The sequence below is a fragment of the Carassius gibelio genome, chromosome A25 (genome assembly GCF_023724105.1).
Source record: "Carassius gibelio isolate Cgi1373 ecotype wild population from Czech Republic chromosome A25, carGib1.2-hapl.c, whole genome shotgun sequence".
NCBI lineage: Eukaryota > Metazoa > Chordata > Actinopteri > Cypriniformes > Cyprinidae > Carassius > Carassius gibelio.
In genome coordinates, this window is record NC_068395.1 from 7,475,004 (window position 1) to 7,491,953 (window position 16,950).

Consider the following 16,950-nt stretch of genomic DNA (forward strand, 5'->3'; position numbering starts at 1 on the left):
TAATGAAAATTATTGTTGTTTGAAAATATGAGTCCTCTATTAACAATATTGCTTCAGTGAACGCTAGCTTTCTCTATTCTTTTTCTATTCTATCTGTTTTCTTTTTATTTATAAGCTAACTGAGACTTGTTATGGCACTTAAAATATCATTGCTCTTTTGTTGTTTTTGATTGTTTCCATTGTCCTTATTTGTAAGTCACTTTGGATAAAAGCGTCTGCTAAATGACTAAATGTAAAAGTAAAGTAATTTTGTCTGAACAAGCAAAACAATTCACAGTTTTATACAAATGTGGAATCTTTTAAAATGTTAAAGTTAAAATGTTATTATGATGGATTTGTTTCTTGCAAACATGCTGCTTTTCATTTCACAAGATGTTAATTGATGCACTGGTGTTGTTTGGATTATATTGTGATGTATTTATCAGCTGTTTGGACTCTAATTCTGATGGCACCCATTCACTGCAGAGGATACATTGGTGAGCAAGTGATGTACAGTAATGCTATATTTCTCCAAATCTTTTCTGATGAAGAAACAAACTCCTCTACAAAAAAAAGGTATAATTTGCAAAGTATATATATATATATATTTATAAAAATTAATAATATTATTAACACTAATTATTTTTTGAAGTCAGTGTTGCACTGTGGGTAGTTCTAGAACTATCTGTTTACTAAACACTGTCATTAGACCACTGGCGGCCAAAGGAGTTTTCTATCACACAGGTAAGCTGAGAATTGTTATGTCACTGTCTGTGCATCCTTAACACAGCCATCCAGTACAGACAGAAAAACACATGACAACATCAGTCAGAGGGCAATGTGATCTTCCTTTGTAACGGACACAAAGTAAGTCAAATTTTGTGAATTTCCCCAAAAAAATTTGAGGTTCTGTTTAGCAGCAAGTTACCTTAATCTGGTGCTGTTGGGAACCATTTTTAATGTTAATCAAACAAAATCCCTTTTAAAACCACAATTAATCATCACCATTTAGTTGATGGCATAACCACTGTAATTCAGCATATCACTAAGCACAGCATCTCAGCAAATTACATCACATGGTAATGCACACCTCTGGGAAAGATGGATCTCTTGGTTGGCTAATCATAGTGACACATGTCAAGACTTAGTCAACACGCGATTAATCGTCACCAGTGTAGTAGAACAGTCAATCCCATTATATCATAATCACCATCATATGATGATGTAACTCCAATATTTGTTTATGAACAAACACTTCTGGTAATGTGATGGATTAGATGAGGCAACTCTCTAAGAATACAGAAGTGCTATTATGCACCATTTACCCTGTTATTCCATATTGTCAGACACAGACAGACATTAGTTGTGCTTCTATAATTTGAGTTTGAGTGTGTCAACAATAGTGAAGTTTACTCTGATAATGATACAGCATCATAAAGAGTCACTAAATCCCCCACAAATCCAATTATGTCTTGTTGGGGTGAAGGGGGAAACCAGCTGTCCATAGAGCTGTGTTCTCTGTAAGGCAATGGCGTGGGGCTTGTTAGTCCACTGAAACAATAGATAACAGACTCTGGTCACAGACAGGGCAACCTACTGCTAGCTGTACTGTTACAACCACAGAAACATCACTGTGGACACGTGGACAAAATGAAAGATAGGCTGTTGGCATGTCGTTCATGGCTAGGGATGATCCAGAAGGCACAGGTTGATGCCAATGAAAACATTTATTCATGAACTGCCTGTCAATAATTCAGCGAGGTTGATATACTAATTGGTTATGTTGGCTTGAAAAGACAAGGGGAACTTGTATACATCCATCAAAATAAAGGTTCTTTATTAGGTTAAATGAAGAACCTTTAATATCCATAGAACCTTTCCATCGCACAATAGGTTTATTATGGTGGTGGAAAATATTATTAAATGTGCTGTATGTCATTATTTTTTTTTTTATGTACAAAAGCATAAAACTACCGTAATATGTTTGGATATATTTAGGAAACATCCTAAGTTCACATACGTGTTTCTTTGAAAAACTTTGATACTACCAGTTATTCTACTTTGAAATGTGGCGTCTGTGTCGGAATGTCTGTTTTTGTTTTGGTCTGTGGGATTTCACCCACTGACAGTCTGCCCAATAGCTCAAGCCCCCCTCTCTGACACAACCGAGGTGAATTGCCGGGTTTAATTTGGAGTATCCAATATCATCAGGAGTGCGATAAGCTCCATAAGAAACATTATCAGGTGAGGAGTTATCTTGATAATGGCTATATCAGCAATCGACACTCGGCTGGAGGTCTGGTGCTTGCCAACACCAAATGCAAATCAGTTATCATACCCCATATGAAAACCAGATATGTATGAGATTGATATCGTATTAGTATATTGAAGATGAAGTTTGTAGTTTCTAGCAGCATAGATAATTGCAATCTGCCCGTTTAAACTGAACTGCTTTCTGAAGATATAACTGAATCTGTTTTAGCATTCCACTTTTGTTTTTCTATTGTTTTTCATTGTAAACACACTCTAGTTCCTCGCTTTTTATGCGAAGCTTCTTATGCATAACACAACATTCTAAAAGAATGGCTCTCAAGTTCAATTTAGTTAGTAGTTTAACTTTAAAAACATGCCTGTAAACCTTGCGTTTTTCATTTCACTGCCCTTTTCTATTCCATTGTTTTTAATAGAAACATGCACTATGCACTATTCTGTGTGAATGACCGCTAAAGGCTTCTTTTTCAAATATTGTTTAATTATTAATCATGCTTAATAATATTTTGCTGTATAAATCACAAATATTTAACTATCTTATAGCAGATATTTTTTGCTTTTTTTCGATGGCTCTTGACACTATAAATCCCTGGTTGGTGCCTTACAGTTTAGAATAAAGGTTTGAGAAATGCTTTAGTATTTCCATAGTCACTCACGAAAAAGTCTTTGAACCAAATCTTAACAATATTATATATATATACAAATAAAAATGCATTCATTCATTTATTAATAGCGTGACATAAATCATCTCAGGCTCAAATTAGAACAAATATTTAGCAGTAAGTACAGATGAACAGTATGTCCCTTGCACAAACTGGAGCTAATGATAGCTCGGCACCATGTTCAGATGTGCCACACTCAGTGAATCTCTCCTGCAGTCAAAGGAATGTTGGGAACACAACACCTCCACTAAAAGAATTGAAACCAGCACCAGTCCACCATCCAAAGCGGCAGCTGTTTCCATGGCAGCGTAACTTGTTGAGCAGAAGTGGGCTCTCTCTTAGAAACTCAGTTGCTTCAAGGTTTTCACTACTTCTCACTCTGATTGAAATTATGTCCTTTAGAAAACAAATGTTCCAGTTTTTCCGCCAGTTGACGTATTAAAGTGATGCACTGTGAGGACCTTGTTCACATTGAAAGCAAATACGCACATTATCTTGTAATACTAATTTTACAGACAGATTGAAAAAAATAAAAGAATCAGTCTAACGTTAAATCCATGACTAATCTCAAGCAACTCACTGCCTGACTCCTCTCACACGGCATCTATTCTACAAGCAAAGAAAGAAACAGTCACTCAAGACGAAAACATCTTCAAAAAGTCTGAGAGTATGTAGTGTATTTTACATTAAAGGAATAGATATTTCACACTTAAAATTATATTATTATATCATTTATTCAACCTCATGTCATTCCAAACCTGTTTAACTTTATTCTTCAACAAAAGATGTAGATGTTTAGCAACATGTTCAAGGTGCTCTTTTTGCATATGGAAGTGAATGATGACCAGGGACTGGCAAGCTTCAAAATGACAACAGACTCCGTAAAAGTTATAAAAATTATAACACAATTGTAATTTTATGATAAACTACCTCTTCAAAAAACATGCAGCACTGAGCAGGTGGATTGCTGAATCTGAAAACAGGAGGATGTCATTCCCTCTACAACAGAACAGGTCAGCCATTAATGCAAACAGTGTTCCTGTTTGACATGTACAGTACAGCACAATGATCTGTGAACAAATGTCACCATCCTGTCATCCACAAAACAAATAAATGGCATTATGGCTTTGCATTAAAGTTGTGGTACCTGCCAAAGCTCCCGGAAAAAAAAAAAGTCAAAAGGAATGTGCTCAAAAAGAAGTCAAACACTTCTCCAACACACACACTTCCAACCAATAGATGCCCCAGACTCATGCTTTGGATGAGTCTGTGTTCTTACCCATGTAAGCATGTAAGTGTTTTCTTTTCTTTTTTTAAGCCAACAGGAGCAGAGGTTTATTTATGTGAACATAGTGCTGCATGAAGTTATGAGCATTAAAGTGCACCTACAGTAACCTTTTCACCAAAGGAAGGCTAATGTTCTTCTCCTTCACGAGTGTCTCTAGTTTCTTCCTCACAGCTTTTCTGTTCAAAGCAAAACATATCTATGCTTTAGGAAATGCTGTAAAAGTAAAAAAGAAACAAATAATTACAAAGAAACAGTAACTAACACATTTAATTAAATTTTACATTTTGAAAATTCATAGTAAATATGTATTTTTATAGGTTCTATCAATTTTATGAATTTAAATTATATACATGAATATAGATATAAATTGTTAAACTAAATATACTGGCAGTTATTAGTGCTGAAGTATGTACTGCAAGCCTCTAGTGACCCCTACTGATTAAAAGAATATTCCTTCGTATAGCCCGTACATATTTTTGCCGATATCATAAGCCTTTACAGATTGTATAACTTGCAGAAGTTTATATTAAAAAAAAGGAAAGGAAACGAAACGAAAGGTGGAAGATTGCTGTTTCTACTTACTTTTTGTCCATAATCAGATCACTAGCTCTCATTTAACAGGGTGTACGAAAATCCATCCACTTCTGACCATGTTCTTCAGATCCTGTTTATATGATGGAGAAGTGTTTACTGTGGTAAACGGGAGCGCGCAAAGTGAAACTGATGAGGGCGGCAGGCAGGGCGCGCGCCACGCATGTTGTTGTTGAATCCACGTCATTTTTATTCATAATGTAATTTTGTGAAAATATGCAAAACGTGTGAAAATGTTATATTGATATTATATTATATTATGTATTTATGATACAAAAAGGCAATTTTACAAAATATTTTAAGTGGCATTTTCATGACAGTAAACAATGTGTCACTTGAGATGTGTTGGAAATTACAATATGTGGTGGCAATGCTCATGATTTTTTAGACAAAATGAAAGAATTCATCTGGGATGCCTGTGTATGCACTTATTTTAAATTATTGAAAACAATAATAACAATCAAAGCTTTTACATTTTACATAGATGATTTCTATTGTAGGCTTTTGTGAAGCTCAGGCCACATGATGATGTGGTGATGTCCTCATATTTTTCCCTGTAAGGAAGTGTGCTAGATTTAGGCTTCAAGAGACAAAGAGCTCAACAAATGTGTCACTCTACCTGTAACTGATACAACATGCATCTTTAATATAGGTCTTGTATATGTAACAGAGAACAAATCCTATATTCACACCTCATGATGCTCAATGACAGCAGTATCTCATCCTAAAATGCTTAATTAAACTATTAATATTAAATATTACAACAGCACGAAAGGGATTGACATGGACAATATAGGTCCACAACTGCTATAGATTTTAACATTTAGATACATCCATTAACATATTGGACAATATATATTACATTTAAAAATGTAATTAAATTAATTTAAAATTAAATTTAGTCATTAAGTAGATGCTTTTATCCAAAGCGACTTACAAATGAATATATATAAAATCTCTCTCTCTTTTTCTTTTTTCATTGTTTGCACAATTATTGAACATATTAATGACATTGGTAATTTGTGGGGAAAAAAAGTTTAGAATGCATGTTGGAAACTCGACCAGTGTTTAAATAACCTAATTTTAGTCTACAATAATAATTATAATAGTATCTTATCGGTAAACCTGTTTAAATGTTTACTTGCAGTATACACACAAAGCACTCTGCTTGCTTGTATTTAGGTAAAAATTAACAATTTTTCAATTTCATTGGTGGATAGGCCTACATTTTTTAGGAATGAAGAGGAGAGGATTGATTGAGGTATACAAAGAATTTACAACATCAAATGAAAATAACAGACCTATATTAAGATATTTACACTGTAGCACCACAGATACAACGCTTGTATGCTTATGGCACAAATTAAAAGATTCTGTTGCTTTTTTCAGTATTTTGTGTTGAACGAAGCACTTTCGACAAATAAAATGTAGCTGACATTTGGCCTGTATGTTGGTCTGAAGTATTGCATAATAATTATTAAGAAAATTATTTTAAAAAAAAAATGTTGAATGACGGGCGAGCTACAACAATACACGGTTCTCATTTCTTAAGGAATCTGCTGTTACTAATCTTAAACTAGCGAATCAGCTGACAGCTATCGGAGTAAAAGAAGTGGCGGTAAGTAGGAAGTGTCTTACAAGCTAATTATATTAGACAGTTTACTGGAAAATGCACGAATAATAGCCGTATAGTTCTTCTACACCTGATTGTCAAACATATTTAGGATAGTATGTTGTATGTCGCTCAGTTCATTCAGGTGATGATGTGAGCTGCTGTTGAATAGCATTCGTTATTCACTTAAATGAAATGGTGTGCTTATATTTATGAACGGATATTTACGTCCATATTTACTGTGTTTGTCTAACGAGAATTTCTGGCTACATAACATCACAATGGTTTGGAGTTATTTATATCAGGCGTGCATCTATTCCAATGCATCTCTGCAGAGCTATGGCTGTGTCTCAACAACTAGAGAGCTTCCCTACCTAGACAGCATTCATAATAATAGTGCATGATCATGTCTGTCTTTGTCGTCTATTATATTAATCCATTATTTTTTATGTCTGTCTTCTGAAAACAGCTGAAGATGAGGAAAAGCAAAGGGAAAACCAATACAATCGAAAAGGAGTTTGTGTTTGAGTTTAAGGCAGGAAATAATCACTGTGTTCTCAAAGTACCACTTCATTTCCCTCTCAGAGAAAATGTCAGTGATCTTCATGGGCGGATCATGCTGCTTCATAAAATCCCCTGTTATGTAGAAAATGGTAATGTAATTACCTTTTATTTGAACATGTATGTGATCAGATTCGACCCTCGGTATTACTGTTCATTCTCTTACTTTTCTGCATTGATTTTAGACTTGAAAAACAGACTGGTTAGTTTCATGGAGAGGGAAACATTAGTGGATTATGACCGAGAGGCAGAAGCATCCCTGCAGAGACTCACTAATGGAGAGGTCGACATCAACAAGCTTACAAATTCATGGGCCAAGGCCTATTCTGAGGTAAGAGCACTTTTAAAGTGGTAAAATTATTTTTTATCATTGCATTCCTCTTAGACATCACCATTTTTATATACATTAGCCATCTGTTTAGGTTAATCCTTTTTTCTTTAAATTAAAATATCTGTAAATTAAAAATTTAAATTTTTAAATATTTAAATGTAATTATTATAATATATACTACACATTGTATAATGCAATGCAATATAATGTGATACACAATATACAATAATTAATTTTTTTCATGTGTAATCTCTTAATAATAACTGCTTTATATTATATGCTTTTGAGTACAGACCTTTCGGGGGAAAACAACCCACCAGTGTTGTCTTGTAATTGTAGTTTTCTCTGCACATTAACATTAATAAATGTATTTTCACAATTGCAAGAAATTCCCTACTTCAGTCACTTCACTCTAAATTAATTTCTATTTAGTATGTCAATAGTCAAGTCACATTTGCTTACATAGTGTTTTATACAATAATAGTTTAAGAGCAGCTTTAAATTAATAAAACAGGAAAATAACAGTGTTAATGTTGTAAAAATCACGATTTATGAAACAAATTGAATTTAAGCTGCAAAACAGCTCTACAGAAGATAAGTCATTTTAGTCAGCTCAATGTAGATCAGTGTTTAAGCAGCTCTACAGAAGGCAATTGTTATTATTTAGCTCAAGTCAGTTCAAATTTTGTTCTCAATGCCATTAAATCGATAATATTACTGAATATGAATAATATTTTATACCAATTAATCACTCTGACTCTGCCCACACAAGAAATTTCTTTGAAACTGAATATCTGTCGTGATTCCACATCAACCTGACCATCTGTGTTAGCACTTCAAAGTATTGCAGTTTAAATTCTGCTTCCACTTGCTCCAGCGAACTTATAAAAAGAAAGCAGAATCTGCCCCTCCCTTTCTTGTGAAGCACTGTTGGCTCATAGCTATGCAGACAGAATAACCGTTAACATTTTACAGCAGCCATACACAAATACACATGGATGCTCTATTTCGAGCTCATCAAATGGCCTTTTAACGACCACCTGGTTCTTTGCATAAAAAGATTCTTATGTTTTTATTTAGAGCTGTTATTAAGCTTCCAGCATGTTCTGTGTATTCAGAGTGTGAGGTTAAAAGTTAATCTGAACGTATAAAAGAAAGTGTACAACCTATGCTTTTATTTACCAAAATGTATATATATATTAATAAAAACATCAAGATTTAAAAATAACAATAAACAAAAACATTGAAGTAAATCAATCTGTTTAGTTCCAGTAGTCGACTAGCTGGTGCAGAATGAGTACTCAGCCAGTCAGTTGCTCTTGTGCATCTATGGAACAGTACATCTCTCTTTTGTATCGTTTCTGTGTAGACGACACTGGAACACGCCCGTCCTGAAGAACCCAGCTGGGACCAGGATTTTGCGAGTGTCTATCATGAACTGATCCACTCCCCGGCCTCAGAGACTCTTCTCAACCTGGAGCACAGTTACTTCGTCAGTGTCTCTGAGCTCATCAGCGAGAGAGACATGGAGCTCAAGAAACTTCAGGAGAGGTTTGTGTGGGAGGTTGTTACGAGATGGAATTCTGTTTTATGAGAAAGAATGCCGGGGAGTGCAATTTGGATAATGAGCATCCAACATTAATGCAGATTAATACCATCCTAAGTAATTAGCAAAATATCAAAAATAAGATGTTTTGTTTAATTGCAAATTATTGCAGATGGCGTTCTTTAATTTGTGTATTTTTTTATTTATATATTTTTATAAAATTGTTATTAATTGTAAAAAAAAAAAAAAAAGACATTTATATTATAATAATTCATACACCACAGTTCAAAAGTTTAGGGTCGGTTAGATTTTGTTGCTTGTTTTTGAAAGTCTCATATGTGTACTATGGCTGCATTTATTTGATCAGAAATACAGTAATATTGTGAAATATTAGTTAAATGTAAAATAACTGTTATCTGTTTCAGTGTTTTTTTTTTAACCTAATTTATTCCTGTGACACAAAGGTGAATTTCATCAGCCATAAATCCAGTCTTCAGTGTCACACCATACTTCAGAAATCATTCTAATATGCTTCCATTTCGAATTCATTTCTTATTAAACATTTCTTCATCAATGTTGAAAACAGTTGTTCAGCTTAACGTTAATCATTTTTTATATATAAATGATTATATCCTATTTTTATAGGTTTTATTAGTCATCAAAAACACAAATGGAAATATAGGAAATATGTAGAGCCAGAGAATGTTAAATAAATCTGAATTATCTTACATCTAAGCTTCTTTATGAGAAACATGCCCAAAATGTCCAAACTTGTGACTCCTCCAATAAGTGTATATGAAATACACTTTTACATTTTTTTTTACAGACAAGCTGTTGAGATGAACAAAGTCATGCAGGAGCTGGGAAAGACCTTGTGTGACCAGGATGTGAATACTGTTGCTGCCCAACACTTCGATGCCCAGCAAGTAAGACCAATCTGACAGTCAGATTGAAATGAACAATTATTCAGAATGACTCCTGATTCTTCTTTTGGGTCTTTCTGTGATGGGAAGGTGCTGGAGAACAAGTGGTCCAGTGAACTGAAACAAGTCACAGGTATCCAGAAACAGGAGTATCAGGATTGGGTGATGAAGCTCCACCAGGACCTACAGAACCCCAATAACAGTACAATAAAGTAAGTGAAAGAGAAAGCTTTAAAGATACTGATGGAATTGAGTTGATCAATGATTGTTCTGGGAAGTGAACAGTAGTGGGAATCGGACACAGTAAGAGAAGAGATTTCATTCAGTTTCATTTCAGTGTGAATGTTCTTGCCACCACATTAGATGCAGTTCCACTTCTGATTACATTTTACGACATCCCTGCTTTGACACATTGACACCGTCTAGCCCATAAGTGAATAGTGTTATACTTGAGCCAACAGCAAAACAGCTGTATTTATCATCGTGATTGATGGACGCCGAAGAACTTCAGAAGTTGAGCCTGTTATTTGTGTTTCAGCGAGGAGATCAAGGTGCAGCCGGGTCAGCTGGGGGAGGCAGGGGAAGCGGGGGTCCGGCTCCTCGAGGAGCAGCGACAGCTGGAGGAGAGCTTCACCATCCACTTAGGTATGGTGTTTCCTTGGAAAAATTAGCTGCTACTAAACGGCGCATAAAAAAACCTGCATACAATGCCACGGGAATTTGCGCCCACTTGCAATCTGTCTCTCAAGTTTTGTTCACATGGTAGTAGACATGTTCCACAAATGTTTGACAACCAGAAATTGTCCAAATGCACTGTATCCCTCTTTTTTGTCTTTGTTTGTAATGTTTGATAGATTAGCAAGGACACTTTAAATTGATTTCAAATTGGCATGAAAGACATTTCTTATTTTTATTTCAAACAAATGCTGCTAGTTTCAGCTTTCTGCTCATCAAAGGAAACATTGTATTGTGATTTCCACAAATATATAAAGCAGTTGTCTTCATTATTGAAAATAGTAAGAAATATTTCTAGAGCTGCGGATCAGCAGATTAGAATGATATTAAAGTCATATTAGAATGACTGCTGAAAATTAAAATCTCTGTCATCACAGGAATGAATAGAATTTTAAATGTACTCAAATTGGAAACAGTTCAGTCAAACTATAATAATATTTTACAATATTGCTATTTTACTACATTTTTATTAAATAAGAGCCTTGGTGTGCATGAAACATAAGAGACCTCTATCAAAAACAAAAAACAAACCTAGTGTATATAGGTAGTGTATATTGAATATGTAATTACATCAAACTATATATAACTTTTAAATAAACAAATTACAATGGATACAAATAGATACAGCGGTTTTATATTCTTTTAGGAGCTCAGCTGAAGACCATGCACAATCTACGTCTGGTGCGATCTGATGTTCTGGATTTTTGTAAGCACCATCGTCACAGCAGCAGCGGGGTAAAGTTACGGCGGCTGCAGACCGCGCTCTCTCTGTACTCCACATCGCTTTGTGGTCTGGTGCTGCTGGTCGACAACAGAGTGAACTCGTACAGCGGCATCAAAAGAGGTATCATATCTATTTTGTAGTGTTTTTGTTGCAACAATCAAGAGAAATCAGAATCTAAAGGATTTGGCAATTAACGTAAACAAAAACCAATTTCCAAATTTCACCAAATTTCCAATTGTCCCTATGACATCAGACTTTGCAACAGTGTCTCAGGAGTGTACAGACTTCCACTTCCCCAGAGTGGATGAGCAGCTGGACATCATCCAGCAGGTGGTGCTGTATGCACGAGCTCAGCGCAGCAGCAAGCAGAGAGAGCAGCCCGGTGAGTGACACAACAACTGTGTGTGTTTGTGCCCGTCCAAAACCAGCACCTCTCCATTGCACCATCACATATCGGACTTCAGTCCTACCGTGAGGAAGTGTCCAGTTTCATGCGACAGGGACTAGCTACAATGAAACGCGATACACATTTTTTTAAGATGCACAAAAGTTTTGGCAGAAAATGGAATGCTTTCATACCGTTTTGCATTTTGCTAAGTATTTGTAATAACTGTTATATATCTAATGAACACTGTTACATAATTTCGATTGAAAGAGAACACATATTAACATTTGTGATTTATGGAGAAATGAACCATTGAAATTGGAATTTTATTCACAATAGTGATTTAAGTACAAAAACCAGACGAATCCATTTAAATATATCATCTGATCGATGTCTTGAGGTGTGGTAACCGTAGTGTAAATGGAATAATTGACTCCAGGCCGTTGAATTATTAGAAAGATAATGCACACCTGAGGTGTAACATTATTTTTCGTATAATTCAATGGCCCGTCATCAATTATTCCTTACATATATATATATATATATATATATATATATATATATATATATATATATATATATATATATATATAATTACTGATTTTACTGTATTTTTGTTAAACAAATCTGGCTTTATTGATTCATCTGGAGATATATATGTCCAGGTCACATTTTTAACAAAAAACGTAAAAATAAAAAGTAAATAATATGAAGTACATTTTTTTTTTTTTTTGCATAAAATAAGCATGTTTTAAGACAGTTAAGATGTTAGATGTTTTTAAAATTGATATATTTTTGGATTTTCAGCTTAATTTTAAGCACATCCTCCCAGCCTAATTCACAGCAGCTTGATTTTCTTATTACTAAAATTGTAGTTTTTTTAAGATTTACATTTTTTAAATCGTCAATTAAATTCATGTATTTTTTATTTTTTTTTGTAGAAAATGACTTGTGCCTTTTTAAAAAAAAATTATAATTAAGCACATTTTCCTCCTTAATTCAATTACTGTAATGCCAATAAAAACTATCAATCATTTAAATTGTAAGTAAAGTTGTAAATGTATTCTTGCATTTTATATATATTTTATGTATTTTATTATTATTATGCATTTATTGCACTTTCTTTCTTTTCTTTTTTTTTATGTCCAGACAGTATTAAATCTTATGGCAGTCATTGTGGAAAAAAATTATAAACACAAAGTTACAAACTTACAAGTGAAGTATAACATATCTGAAAATAAACTTCTTGAATTTGTTTTATAGAAATGCCAAGAAATGGAGGAAGTGGAGACAAAAATAAGATCATAGACAGAAATTCCTCCAATATCCTCCCAGGTAATTAAAACATTGTCTCATGCTTTTAGCGCTCTGCTTGATGAGTCGTAACACTGGAGGATGCTGTGCTCTCCTTCTCTTTAGGTGAATTCTACATCACACGCCATTCAAACCTTTCTGAAGTTCATATCGTGTTTCACCTCTGTGTGGATGATAATGTGCGTTCGGGAAACATCTCAGCCCGGCACCCAGCCATCATGGGCCTGAGGAACATCCTGAAGGTCTGCTGCACCCATGACATCACCACCATCACCATCCCACTGCTGCTGGTGCGTGACATGTCAGAGGTAAGAGTAGAGGCATGATCCTTCACTACACAGTTTTTATTGCTGTACTGTTTTGTATACATTTACAAACAGCGATTTTTGAAAACATTTATATATTTTTTTTTAATCTGGGAAGGTAATAATGGGGTTGTTTCAAGATTTAAATTCCTGAAAGTGTCCACATTCTGAGTTTTTGTATTGTTACACTCAATTTTGATGTGTAAAAATGGTAGCTGAGGACATTGCCAGCATCGTAGGGTGTTCAAAAACCCAACCAAGCCTCAACTTTCTATTACTGGAATCTATAACAATCTACACTCTAAGGGTGTTCCAGAGTTTTCTTCTGCCAACTACCAACATTTTAATGATTTTCGTGTTTTGTTTTTTTGTGGTAATTGTTGAGGATTTGGCCTTTACATCGGCATCTAGTTCTAGAACAGGCAAACAAAACGTCAAACACAACATTCCAGTTCCAGCTTGACCACCTGTGTCACGCTACAAATCTGATTTATTTGCCCTCAAGAAGCTAAAGGCATTTTATTCACTTGTGCTCTGTGTTTCTATTATTCATTATGCAATTCTGTAATCCTTGAAAACATGAGGGAGTGTAACATGACAGCAAAGTTATTCTTTAAAAAAAGAAAAGGAAAGGAAAACAGCTTATGCAATTAAATCTAATACCAGTTGTTATAAAACCAGCATAAATGAAATAGTGGATGATAATCAATATTTTGTGTCTGGATTAAATGGAACTCTTTTACTTTAGGTTCAAACCGGATTAATTGGTTTTTTTTTTATGTTGGGTGCTCAACCTCAAAACTCTGTCGTCTAATTTAGAAATGCTCTATTTTGGATCAGACCGTCTGGACTGGACTGACCAGTTCTGGGTAAATGAAAGCCTCAATCACAGCCTCTCTGACCACAGGCCGATGTTGAGGAATGTTCAGTGTTCAGGAAATGTTTTTCATCTGAACAGGAACTGTGTGTTTTCCCAGCCAAAGGCCAAGGATGGTTTTAAGACAAGGTCTTAAGCTCTATTCAGACAAGATTCGTTTTGGGACGTATGTCTGTAAAATAATTGTTACTGTGGACATCTGTAGTGTTTATCAAATGTCTGTAGAAAATGGCAAGATTATATCGTATTAAAGAACAATGTTAAATTTATTGGAGATTTGAATAGTCATGGATAAGAAGTTGTAGTTCATCACTTTGTGTAAATGTTTCTCTACAATCCTGGTTACACATATGGTTAAATATTATCTCTGTCACTGTTTTTTTCACTCCCTTCCTCTTCTGTACAGGAGATGACTATTCCTTGGTGCTTGAAACGGGCTGAGCTGGTCTTCAAATGTGTGAAAGGTGGGCAAGCAAAGAGCTCATATGTAAAACATGCAAAACCTGTCAAGGACTATCAATATGTTATATCAGTACAATACGTTTTGTTTGTATTCTGCTTATTGTTGTCTTTAATGTTGGTTTTAAATGTAGTAGAACATTTTAGGAACATAATAGTTCTAATAATTGGTTGTAAAATATTTGCAGTTCAAAAAATTCCCATTATGGTTGGCTAGTCATGTAAAACCAGCCTTAATGTCAATATTTTCCCTGTGGTAATAAATATCTTTTGATATTGTATTATCATTTACATATTATTTGGAAAATAATTCTTAAAAATAAAAGAGAGTTCTCCTCTCTAAAGTATAAAAGATATAAGAATAAATAAATTAGAAAATGGAGAGTTGAAAATTAAACTAAATTATGTATTGTTTTTAAGGTCAATATAAGTAGTTTAATCAGTCAGTCTTGTCCATTATTGTTCACATTTATATGCCTACCGTTTCAAATTTTCTCCATCATCTCAACATGAACACAAGAGTTTAAGTCTTCTTTGGCTTTTCCAGGTTTTATGATGGAAATGGCCTCCTGGGATGGAGGAATCTCACGGACTGTCCAGTTCCTTGTTCCCCAGGTACTTTTTATCCTCACTGACAATACAACAATGTCTTTTTTAATCTAAAAAGTGACTATTGGAGAAATTCACTTGTTATTTACTGGCAGTGGAATAAAGGATATAATAACACCGTTTGTATTCTCAAACAATAGTGTCCATCGTTTGACACATGCTCAGGCTTAGGGGACTTTTCACATTCACAGCTGCTTGTTTTACACTTTAGCACCTTTTAAAATAACTCCCTTAAACTCGTCTAGATGTTGCACATACTGAATACTTACACTGTGTACTGTAGATTTACACTACTGTTCAAAGGTTTTGGTTACAGTAGTATTGTGGAAATATAATTGCAGTTTAAAATTACTGTTTTCAATTTGAATATTTTTCAAAATGTGAAGTGTGATGGCAACACTGAATTTTCAGCAGCCATTACTACACACTTCAGTGTCACATGATCCTTCAAACATCATTCTAATATAGTGATTTGGTGCTTAAAAAACATTTACTATTATTATGTATGTAAAAGTCTTCAGGTTTGATCGATTTAATGCAAAGTATCATACTTATTAATGATAGCGTATATTGTTTGATTTGTTTTATTTACTACCAGTGAAATTGTTTCGCAGTTTAAGAAGGTTGCATCAATCCGTCTTTCTGATTTTCTTTTATCATCAGAGTATCTCAGAGGAGATGTTCTACCAGCTGAGCAACATGCTGCCTCAGATCTTCAAAGTTTCCTCGACGCTCACGCTAACATCAAAACGCTAAACAAGAGACACAAACGGACGCATCAGCCCTTGTGTTACACCTCAGCTGGCTATAAGGAGGACATCTCGTCACGTTAGGTTCTTAATCTTCAGAGAAGTACAAACCGTAAGCTGTTTTGATGGGTACTGTCATGTGATCATGAACACAAGCCTGTCACAGGAGGCTTAGCACCATGTCCTGATTATTTCCGTCATTAATTTTCTCCGGAATTTGCAGATTTGTGCGTTCCACATAAAAAAAAAACGCATCAGATATGAGAAGGAAGTTTTCAGAGTTTTAGCTCTTGTCATACTGTGAGTGCTGTTTACCTAACGCTGCATGGGAAACGGGTAATGCCAAGACAAGCTGTGTGTTTGTGCTGCATTGCAGTCAACCACCTTTGGCCCCCGTGTCATCATTTCGCTCCACAAACACCAGATGGCACTGTATTCGGTAGCTGTATTTACATGTAGTGTAAGGTAACCAAAGCTGCTGATTCCAAATGTCAAATGAACCCAACCTTCCAAGTATTCTAAATGATTTACCATGTGTTTGTGTATTAGGTGCCAGCTGTAACCCCTGGCATGTGTGCAGTTCTATTTGAACTGTGTAATCTTTGAAAAGTGGGGCATCTGAAAACCGTATCATCTGTTTGTTTGTTTTTTTATTGTAAATCTAACCTGTTAACCTCATTTATATTTTTTCAGATAAGCTTCTTAACATATGCCAATGTCGTATTGATCAATCCGGCTATAAAGAAAATTATTCCCAGTTTTGTATTATTTATTTTTATAAAACCTTTACAAAGAATATTCTGCATATTAACTACTGTCCGTCAAGTGTTTTGTTGGATTCCTCCTAACGAGGATATTAGCAAACAAAGGAGGGCTAATCCGAGGGTCAAAGGATTTGTATCTGTATTAGCCTTTTGTCCGATACTACTGACATGCTAATTACATCTTCATTGCAAAATGTTTTTTAAATACAGTACACTTTATCAAAGAGTTTTCCTCTTTGATAAATAGATTTATAAAAATTTGTCA

At 34.6% G+C, this 16,950-nt stretch overlaps 1 protein-coding gene across 2 annotated transcripts; it reads left to right on the forward strand.

Annotated features, from left to right (window-relative positions):
* Nucleotides 1-6,366: 6,366 nt before the first annotated feature.
* Nucleotides 6,367-16,909, forward strand: LOC127946650 (protein C12orf4 homolog). 2 transcript variants are annotated; one of them, XM_052543352.1, is made up of 14 exons: nucleotides 6,367-6,409; nucleotides 6,873-7,056; nucleotides 7,150-7,295; nucleotides 8,665-8,846; nucleotides 9,668-9,767; nucleotides 9,855-9,976; nucleotides 10,303-10,409; nucleotides 11,146-11,343; nucleotides 11,477-11,605; nucleotides 12,872-12,943; nucleotides 13,028-13,230; nucleotides 14,511-14,568; nucleotides 15,111-15,178; nucleotides 15,836-16,909. In XM_052543352.1, exons 2-14 carry the CDS (start codon nucleotides 6,879-6,881, stop codon nucleotides 15,926-15,928), a joined length of 1,656 nt encoding a protein of 551 aa, XP_052399312.1. In that variant the 5' UTR covers nucleotides 6,367-6,409; nucleotides 6,873-6,878; the 3' UTR covers nucleotides 15,929-16,909. The 2 variants fall into 2 exon arrangements, with proteins under 2 accessions (XP_052399312.1, XP_052399311.1); XM_052543351.1 differs by lacking the exon at nucleotides 6,367-6,409 and adding an exon at nucleotides 6,439-6,548.
* The last annotated feature ends 41 nt before the right edge of the window (nucleotides 16,910-16,950 follow it).